At 37.6% G+C, this 10,420-nt stretch overlaps 1 protein-coding gene across 2 annotated transcripts; it reads right to left on the bottom strand.

The window, feature by feature from the left end:
• Positions 1–200: 200 nt before the first annotated feature.
• LOC149169889 (3-ketoacyl-CoA thiolase 2, peroxisomal-like) lies at positions 201–10,147 on the bottom strand. 2 transcript variants are annotated; one of them, XM_089428843.1, is made up of 14 exons: positions 9,613–10,147; positions 9,423–9,517; positions 8,490–8,574; positions 7,395–7,521; positions 7,217–7,315; positions 7,036–7,103; positions 6,744–6,851; positions 6,550–6,627; positions 6,286–6,418; positions 6,071–6,167; positions 5,872–5,995; positions 2,099–2,207; positions 789–872; positions 201–642 (listed from the first exon to the last, which is right to left on the bottom strand). In XM_089428843.1, exons 1-14 carry the CDS (start codon positions 9,703–9,705, stop codon positions 584–586), a joined length of 1,359 nt encoding a protein of 452 aa, XP_089284969.1. In that variant the 5' UTR covers positions 9,706–10,147; the 3' UTR covers positions 201–583. The 2 variants fall into 2 exon arrangements, with proteins under 2 accessions (XP_089284969.1, XP_089284970.1); XM_089428844.1 differs by having other exon boundaries at positions 9,423–9,514; positions 9,613–10,143.
• Between the last annotated feature and the right edge of the window lie 273 nt (positions 10,148–10,420).

The following is a 10,420-nucleotide window of genomic DNA, read 5'->3' as shown; positions in this document are numbered from 1 at the left end:
AGTGATTTTTGAAGTGGGATACATTTATGCATGGTTTTCTGTTGCAAAAAAGTTCTTTGAATAACCAGCTTTTATGGCAGAAAACTCGTGAAACTATTGAAAAGAACTTCTAGAGTGTGGAACAAAGCCACATTTGTTGACCAACTAAGAAATATATTTGTTACCAATTTCCAAGAGACAGAAACATATAGCTCTTAGAATAGTGATAATCACACACATTGTATTTTTTATAAAAATTCTTTGGGGTTATACAATCTAGTCTTTGAAGACGCATCTTATCTTTCCCTGTTTTCATTACAAGGTACAAACTAGCCAGACTTTTGGAATCGTTTCCATTGCAGATTGTATTCGATGTTATAGTCAAGGTCGATTTCGGATTCGGCATTGACACTCAAATCTCCACTCTTCTATTTATTTGCAATTCAATGTTTAACAATGAAACTGTAGAAGGATGTCCTTGACTAATTCAAGGAAGAATAATGTTCATCCCCTGGAAACTGTCAGGGCACTTGTTCTTGGTTATTTATTATACGTACATTTATGAAGTAAGAACCTAGGCATCATTTGAAAGAAAATTATGTGATCAGATTGATCTGGCATTGGTGCCACGCTCAAACACTGCAGCTGCTCCCATTCCAGTCCCTAGAAAATATTCAGAATACCAAAATGAAAGTGAATTATATGTAGAAACAACAATATGTACATAAACCAAGTGCATTAAAACAGAAGACAACAAGAAATTCTGGTTAAAGAAAATAAATGAACAGCATTATGGTAATTATTCTCACCTATACACATGGAGATTACTCCAAACCTACAATCTTTACCGCGTCGTTTCATTTCATGGAGTAATGTTCCAACACAGCGAGCTCCTGAAAGCATAACAGAGGAATCAATAACCCAACAACAAAAGTGTCACTCATTCATTAAGAAAACAGTTAATGCCTATGAAACCTGCACCTATCCTACTCAGAGTTCCTTGCCAGCTGCAATTTTTGCATTTGTAATCCGGCATGTATGTATTGATTGTTAACATGGGTGCATTGCTCATAAACCACTGCATTACATATGAAATTATCGAGGAAATATCACAATTTACTTATATTAAATTAGTAGACATGCCATTACACAGCCCCAACTTGAACAGTTTAGTAACTCATGGTTAACCTCAGCAGAAAGGTAAGAGAGGTTTTCCTTATGCCAAAGGTTACAATAACTTTGGCTAACGAGAAAACGATAATTACAAGTACAAGCCTTCCATTGAGTGTCGCTACTTTAAAATGAGGATTTTTCAACTAGTTCTTAGAGCTAAATCTAATCACAAAGGATTGGTCTTTGCAGACAAGGAAATTGCAGAAGTTGAATTAAAGCAAGCAAAAATTAGCTCTAGAGTAAACTGAACCATAATCAAGAAGAAAGACTCTTGAGCTAAATAGATCAATGTGCATTACACACAAATGGAATTCATCTACCTGGGAGCTGATAAAATTTACATTAAAATGGTTGAACATTGGAGAAAGAGGCATGGTTTCTTCTAATCTTAATGCATTTGAGATGAAGTCTTTTGACAAGTAGCATATTTTTTATGTCATGTTTGGGAGACTGCCAATTTAAGCCCATGAATATGAAGAACTGCAAATTCTACAGAATTAAATTGGTCGTGCAACACAAATTCCACACATGTAAACCAGAGCCTAAATGCCTTCAATCTTAAATGGCCTAAACAGAGATGAGATAAATCTATTAAAATAACTTAATGAAAAACTTGCGACAGCAGCACATGTTTAGGACTTATGAAAATGTGCTTCAAAGATTTTCTGATATCAATAGTGGTACTAGAAGTTAGAAGAATTTGAACTGTTATTATGTTTGCCTTACCAACAAACTTAAACAAATTGGAGAAAATCCTAAGAATGTCAAAAATCGAAACTCAATTTCTATTGTTTCTTAGTTGCACACTTAGCAATAAGTTCATCTTAAATATCTTCTTTCATTTCATTGAATCCAAAACATTACTACAGATTGTATATGCAGCATCCCTAGGGCATTAAATTCAAGATTTCACTACTACTATCAAGAATGTGCAGACTTGACGTGCCTGTTGCTCCAAGTGGGTGACCGAGCGCAATAGCTCCACCATTTACATTGACTTTTTCTGGATCCAGCTCCAACTTCTGACAACAGTATACATACTGAGAGGCAAATGCCTGATACAGAAAACATATAAATGTCATTGTACGAGCAATTTTCAGACAAATTTCTAATTGCAGAATACTATATGCATCATGCAAGATGTAATCCAGTTCTTTTTCCTATAAAAAAAGCATCATATAACATAACAGGCAATAACTGGATAATAACAGGGCCCTTGACATGCCAAAAACAAATAATGTAGAATACTTAAATTGACAAAGCAACCTCAAATATCCAAATGGAACAGGAATTTTCCCAATTAGTGGGCCAGTAAACAGAATTCATAAGAGAGTAACATGATGCAAGTTTTGGATTGTCCGCTAAACATGAATACGAAAAAAACTACGGATCTTGTTAGAGAAGGGCAACGTGATTCTTCTTATAGACCTTTATCATAACAGCTGCCAGCATGCAGCAGTTTTTATCTCTCTAGTGCTTTGTTTATATTTAAGCTGTTGTTATGCTTGTAAGTCTCAATTAGCAACGTCACAAAATATGAACAATGCAAGCTGGAGTCACATAGGAACCGTGGATTCATGATTTAAAGAGGAATTTAGCTGGACAACAAGGGCATACCCAGCCCTTCAAGGCACATAAATATGTAGATAATGGTCCCTGGCACTGCCTTAGTTAAAGGCAATCGCTAAAAGAAAAGTTGGCACCCACTGTCAGTGACTCAGCACTGAAATCTACAAATGGTATTGTGTGTTAATCATGGTAAGCAATCAACATAAGGCAGATGACAGCCTATGCCTTTCATTGCAATATTCAGTATCTTGGTCTATACAAAGCACAGTATACAACTACTGATAAAGATGCTAATATGCTTTTGGACATGAAAGATCAGTCATATAATTTATTTATTCCCTTCTAAGTTGTAAATCATCTAAGTTTTTCCCTGAACTGATAGCTTTTCTAATTGAATGAGGGAAGAGTCCCTGAGCTGAATGCCCCTTTCAAAGCAAATGAGCAGAAAGGCTCTCTCACTTTGGCTGGTAGAAATTCCTAACTGGGTTAATGCATGCATCATATATCCAATAGTCTAGCCATGGTGACAGTCTAATGTGCCAAGCCAACATCTATGTAGACCATTTTAAGCTTCACACAGGTTCGGTCACTGATGGCTTTTCGGCCCACAAACCATCGCGAGGTTTGGCTGCTAGAACAATAGGAGCACAAGGGATCCAGCTCAATGGCAGCATGAGGTGCGGGGTACATCAGCCCATTAAACCTAATATATATATATATATATATCATCCGAATTGAGAATTTTGTTGTCAGCTTGTTGCTAAGCAATACCCATTATGATTTGAAAAATATTTGATACAAATAAGGGCATAAAAAGCTCAAATGAACATGACATGCATTAATACTCTCTTCGAACACATCGCTGCCTCTCTACTAACTAAATCACTATGAAAAGGAAGCTTTGATGATATTTTATACCAGATCTAGACATGCCTTCATCTGAAAGAAATTGTAAAACCATCAACAGTGCGGAAAGCATTCCAAGAACAATCTAGTTTGTTGGCAAAGCAAGGTCTTAAAACACAAAATCGAGTGTATTATGTATCTGATCTGCATTGTATCATTATATTGTTTGTCATCCATCTTGATGCATTCGGAGTGGAAAAAGTGGAGGAATCAGCTCATGGGGCTATTTCTACCGGCGGGACCAAGTTTGGCAAAAAGGGGTCTGAAACCTTCCGGGAGCATTTTGAGGCATCAAACGGCATTTTTTGAGGGGTAAAACTGTCGCTTTAGCGCCACACATTTTCAAGTTATTTTACACACAAAGACCTTTCCAACAGCACAAGAATTGCGTGAATCGGAGTCCGTATGCAAAAGTTATGCCACTCAAAAGTTGACCTTCCTGTTTTGACCACCATGGTTCGAGATGACGCCGCATTAGCCCCCATTATTCATGGAAAATGGACTAGCCACGTGTTTGTGATGTAAAAGACTCTAGAAGAGTCTATATTCTAACTCTGGTTAAGAGTTGATTTAGTCAAACTTAACCACTAGTAGGTTATTGGGTTGTGTTATAATCGGGCCACTAAGAGGAAGAGACATTTCATTCTTTCAAGAGCATTTTGTTCCATAGTTGAGAAAAGATAGCCAAGAGAGATAGGAGGTAGAGCACACAGAGAGGATTTGTGCATTGTAGCAGCCCACGGGCCACATGCCTTACTTCTTTGTACTTGTGGCCATATTTCTAGACAGAGAAAGAGTGCGAAGCAGCCTCACCTTCCAATTGGGTTTTCTCCCAAAAGGGTTTTCCAACGCATATCTTGTGTGTGTGTGTGTGTGCTTATTTTGTCATTCTCTATTTTTCTGCATAATTTCCATCTGCAAGCATGCACTAATTACAGTTAAATGTACATATCTTGAAGTATAATAAAATTGTAATACTGTAGAATTTTCATATTTTTAATATAATATTATCAAATTTGTTGTGGTGAACTGTCCAGGGGAATATCGACAGCAGTTTATGGATCAGTATCACTTGTAGAGAGCACAAGCTCTCACAATTTCTCATTTAAAATAAAATCTTCATAAAGAATTAGAAAGCTATATAGCATAGCCATTTTGTGAACAACGTAGATATTATATATAATTGTGTCTGCATTGCCATTCTGTCAATAACATAGATATTATATATAATTATGTGCTTCAAAAGGAATAGGAATTCCATGAATTAAAGCATGGCCCATTGATGATTGGCCATCAAAAAGAGAACAAAAAATCACATTAGTTACATATTTGATTCATTGCCCATGCAAAGAAGTCATCTTTTCTCACACATATTTTTAACTTCAGATTAACTGCCAGTTAGCAAAATCTCTCTTTGCTTCTCAACTCATTATTAAGCAATGTCAACAAAAGTACAATGGCACTTAAATAATTGTGACAGGGGTGGTAATCATGAACAATATTGTGGTTCCTAAGTAAGATGACAATTAGCAAGCCCAAGCGATTAGCTCAATTGGTTATCATCAATGTTGTTGGGCATTTGGCTGGTACCATGTTAGCAGGTGCCCTGTTTGAATTCCCTGGGCTAGCCACACTAGTCTATGCCAACAGATTTACTATGTGTACTGTCCGCGAATGCAGGTAGACATCCCTTGAGTTTTCCCACAGGGTTTTCCTTGGAACTTAAAAAAGTATAACAACCGACAGATGATAAAATTATAAAAACTATACATGTTCCTTTTCGCTTTAATTACAAGGTTCTACTTAAAAGGATTTAAGAAGACTAAAACATTTTTCTAAACTTGTTTCCAAAGTAATACATCCAAAATCCATACAACAGTCCTATCCCAACTACAATAATGAATTGACGGAGTTCTGATCATCAAAATGATCCTAGAGGTGGATAGTTTCAGAATTTTACAGGTGACAACTATTATGTTAATGACAAGAATGAAGAAAACGTGCTCAAAGATTAGATGGAATAAGAGAAAAGACATTAGAAATCACTAAACAAATAACAAGAGTAAAAAATAACCACAAATAATTTCAAGAACAAATGAATCAGTTTTGGAATCAAGCTATTAAGTATTTGTACCAAAATTTTCATCCTTCTACAAGCTATTGAATTTTCATTATTTTCAGCCATTTTCTTGTGTTTTGGCATGGCTTCTGACTGAATTAAATAACGGAGATCAGTTATGATACCTCGTTTATTTCGAAAAGATCAATATCACCAATTTGTAGTCCAGCTGCCTTGACTGCTGCTGGTATTGCTACAGCTGGACCAATTCCCATTACGGCTGGATCACATCCAACTGCTGCAAAACTCCTGCATAGAGTTTGGATGAGAGTAAAGTATAAAAATATAAGCACCATTACAAAGCATTAAGCATAAGTTCCGTGCCTGAAAACTCCAAGAATGGGCAATCCTTTCTGCATTGCCATTCTCCTCTTCATAAGCAGTACTGCACCAGCTCCATCAGTAACTTGACTTGAATTCCCTGGAAGGCATCAAATACATGTGAAGAGTAGGCCTAAAAGAATACCCTGGTTACATTAGATTGTCCAAATACTTCCCACCAAACAACTACAAAGGAATCCTAAAGTTAAGTGCCCTACCTGCAGTGGTGCTGCCACCCTTCTTAAATGCTGGCTTGAGCTTCGCAAGATCAGACTTGGATGTATTTGGTCGAATCCCATCATCAACAGATATAGTCACAGGTTTTCTTTGTCCAGTTTTAGCATCAACAATCTACACATCAAAAGAAAAGTAATCATGCAAACTGGTCTCCTTATATGGCATCTCTTGAAATTGCATAATTCCCATAATTTCCCTCAGAATGTTGATTGCAAGTTTGATTTAGTGCATTGTATTTCACTTACCTGAGTATGTACTGGGATTATTTCATCTTTAAACCTTCCTGCTGCTGTTGCTGCTGCTGCTCTTTTATGAGACCGTACCTGTGATAGACCTCACCATTAAAACTAAAGCTATTTCATGGAAAAGAACTCATTTTCATCCAATGGAAGTGACACATGATTGGAAGCTAAGCTTTCAGAAAAATAAAAAAGATTACCGCAGCCTCATCTTGGCTCTCTCGTGACACCCCATATCGCTCGGCAACATTTTCAGAGGTGATACCCATTGGAAGCAAGCAATCTTGTACTTGTTGGTTCGTCTGAATCTGCTCCATCAAAATGCAGTCAAAATTTTAATATCCTTTGAAAAACTTCAAGATTGCTAAGTTCAGTTATAGGGCGATGTCCTATATTAGTATAGGGTTATATAAAGAAGACACATTTATTGACCAAGAACAAAGATATGACAGCGCAGTGATATTGTTTTACTGATTGCGTTTCAGTGCTTACCCTTGGATTATCTATAGGTCCCCAACCTATAGAGTTCTCTGACATAAACTCCAATCCTGCACCAATGCCTGCAAAGGAACAAAGACAGACTGAATTAGAAACAGAAAAGATTGGGAGGGGCAGGGGGCTGGGAAGGGATGATCTTAACATCTAGGGTATGACGATCATTCACTCTGCTCACCAATGTCATAGTATCCACATTTGATAGCGGATGCAACATCAGCAACTGCCTGAAGTCCAGAGGAGCACTGCCTATTCACGGTCCTAATGGGTACACTCTCTGCAGACAACAATTAATCTCAGAGTATGTACGTTGGTTTCCTTCAAGTGAGAATGCATAGATAAGAAGATAAACGCACCTGGAAATCCTGCATAGAAAGCAGCCATGCGGCATTCCATGGCTCTGCGAGAGCCAGGGGCCAGAACTGTGCCAACAACAATGTCACCAACTTCATCAGGTCTAATCCCGGTCCTTTCCACCACAGCCTGTAGCAAAGTTGCAAACACAGTTAGCTTTTAGTAACATATTCTCAGCATTCACAGGCCTTTTCTTCTACTACAGAAACCCAATTTTTTGTGTCGCTTGGGGATTCTTAAGGAGAGCCATGCACTGAAAATTTAACCCGCATTAGTTGTTGTAAACTCCCACAGGTGTCTATGGCTAGACCACACATACCAATTGATGTAAGAAAACGTAAGGTTTGTGGAGAACATGGGGTGGATTTGGGTCTGTGATATATGTATTATGGAGCCATAAGTTCAGCGCCTACCTCTGGGTGTTGCTCTGGTTATCATAAGTTCAACCCCAACCTCTGGGTGCCCTGGTTATCTTTAAATGCATGAGTTTAACCCCTACCTCTGGGTGCCCTGGTTATCCTTAAATGCATGTACAGTCCATTAAAATAGAACTTAATCACGGTATAAGGTGGAGTCCATGAGTTTGAACCTAGACAAAAGCTGTGAAACTTCTCACTCTGTACTGTAAGTCCGAAGTTTGTTGAGCTAAATATATGACAGGCCTGAAGGAGGGCACAGACTGGCCTTGGGTCACTAATATGTGCATGTGAAGCATGACATCCTGGTGTCATAGTTCAACACCTACCCCTCTTGGTGCCCCATGGCTACCTCTACATGTCATAATTGCCCATGGGAATGGAAACTACTCAAGTTATTGTATGAAGTCCGGAGATATAAACCTTGACAGAAGCTGTGAATTAGTAAGTGAATTTTTACTCTAATAAATTCTAGTCCCTGGATTCTCTTTAAGCCACAGACAGTGAGGACCGTACTCACTGGGGAGGAGGCAGTCCTCTTCCCCACTATGACTTTGGGGGTTGTGGGGTAGCTTTCCTCACATCAAAATAGAAGGAACGGAATTGACTATAAAGAGTGATAATTATCTTTAAAACAGGTTCCAGTAAATCCTGAAATTGAATACGAAGACAGAATATTACCTTTAAAACAGGATCTAGTAGATCCTCTGCGCGAGCATCTTTGAATCCTCCTTTCTTTGCCCTGCATTGAGGGGTCCTGTAAGCACTGCAACAAACAAGTACATACAAACCCAAAATCAATATTCTTCACATCTAGGTCCTTAACTGCAACCGACTATTTTCTCATGAATTCTGCACAGAGATGGTTACCATTGTACAATTCAATATGGGGGGATTGTCACCAATGATTTGTCAATTTGAATGAGTTAAAAATAATAATAACAAAAATGAATGTTTCCTTTAATTTTTTAAAGAGATGGTAAAATTAATTATAATAATCATTATTGTTGAATATTATCCACAAATGCAACTTAACTAATAATCATTATAAAAAACATACAACCAAAAATAATCCACTAATAATAACCATATTACCTAAATTAATAATGAGTAAGAAAGTAGGCTTCACTCTTAACAGGCTTTCATCCTTATTGCCCTATTGCCCAATAGCTTGAGGTAATGAGCTACTAACCTATTCCTTAGAGCTAAGCAAGTGACAGACTTAACTAATTATAAACAGCTTTATTCTGAGTTCACAAACAAAAATACAATATAAACAAAAATCATTTTAACAAAATATGATAAAAATTGGTTTAAAAAAATGAAAATTTAACCTAAATTTATCTTAACCTCATGGAGAGATATTCATAGATAATTTTTAACAAAAATCAGATAACAAAAATGAAATCTTAACCTTAAATTTATAAACTTGAACTCGTGGAGAGCGGTTCACGGATCATTAATAATTAATGGGAGGATCGAAATTTTCAAATGAAGCCTTCACTGGTGTTTAAGCCAAATCTAACCTCATACACAAACAATTGACGATTCTATGTTTAAATTCAACAAACGAACTAGATGAGATAAACACAGGGGATGGTACTTATTACTTACGCCACGATCACAACGTCGTCATCGTTGCAGCTCTCTGCAGCTGTAGCATGATTAATTCCACTGTCTCCACCCATGCATACAGAAGGGGCCACCTGCTAACATTACGGTAAAATACTTAATACTGGAGCTTTTGCAGGCCATGCCAAGAAGAAGAAATAACATGAGAAGTGGATCCAATTAAATAACTCACAAGCAAATTATGAGCAGCTATGGGGTTTGTGGAGAACCCCGTTAAATGCCCCATTAGCACTTGTTGCCTCATTTGCACCTTCTCCATGTCCATTTTTCACTACACACCAGAGTCCTGATTCCAAACAAACCTTGCAAAATGAACTCAGTCGCTCAAATTCAGGCCTAATATGCTTTATGCATAGGCGCACACGTACTTATATATGCTCAGGCACACATGATTTCATTACAATTTCCTCGGGTCGAGACAGCCGCCCACATTGGAAACAGTGACGTGTACACCGAGGGTTTCGGAATCCAATTGGCATCTAGTTCGGCATCGAGTTCCCCCCTGAAATAGGGGGACTCCATAGAGTTCGAAAGCATTTTGTATTAAAAACAGGTATCTCGCACATGGTCGAGTCCACCTGCTTTCCAGTCAAGCCAATTTTTTCGCAGTTTACATTTCCGACGAAATCGCTGGTCTCTTCCCATTTAGATTTGCCATGCGTGTACCCTAGGGAATCGCTAATTCTACGGAGATATTATGGAAGGATTAATTGGAGAATTTTTAGGCAATGTCACTTCACTCTCTAATCTTGCCCTTGAGCTTGATATGAACATGTGGAACATGGCGTGCACATTATAGTTAAAATACCAACTTCTTCGTGGAGAGTAGATACATGAATTTAGCGTAATTTAACCAGCATAAAGTTTGTTTGGAAAACTATGAAAATTTGGTATAATTTTGGTAATTTTTTTGGAAATTTGGGTTAAAATTGTAGAATTTTAAGATGCTGGGTGTTTAGGCATTTTTGATAGTGCTGAAT

Source organism: Pinus tabuliformis, chromosome 4_2 (genome assembly GCF_031772625.1).
Source record: "Pinus tabuliformis cultivar Carrire ecotype Pingquan chromosome 4_2, CPIR1, whole genome shotgun sequence".
NCBI lineage: Eukaryota > Viridiplantae > Streptophyta > Pinopsida > Pinales > Pinaceae > Pinus > Pinus tabuliformis.
The sequence above is the reverse complement of the archived record's forward strand: the minus strand, read 5'-3'. Positions and strand labels throughout refer to the sequence as shown.

Coding starts and splice junctions, on each gene's coding strand:
- LOC149169889 (XM_089428843.1), bottom strand. CDS start 9,705: ATGGACATGGAGAAGGTGCAAATGAGGCAACAAGTGCTAATGGGGCAT. Junction 6,168..6,285: donor GGGTGGCAGCACCACTGCAG/GTAGGGCACTTA, acceptor GATGCCTTCCAG/GGAATTCAAGTCAAGTTACT. Junction 873..2,098: donor TCACCCACTTGGAGCAACAG/GCACGTCAAGTC, acceptor TTATGCTTTCAG/GAGCTCGCTGTGTTGGAACA.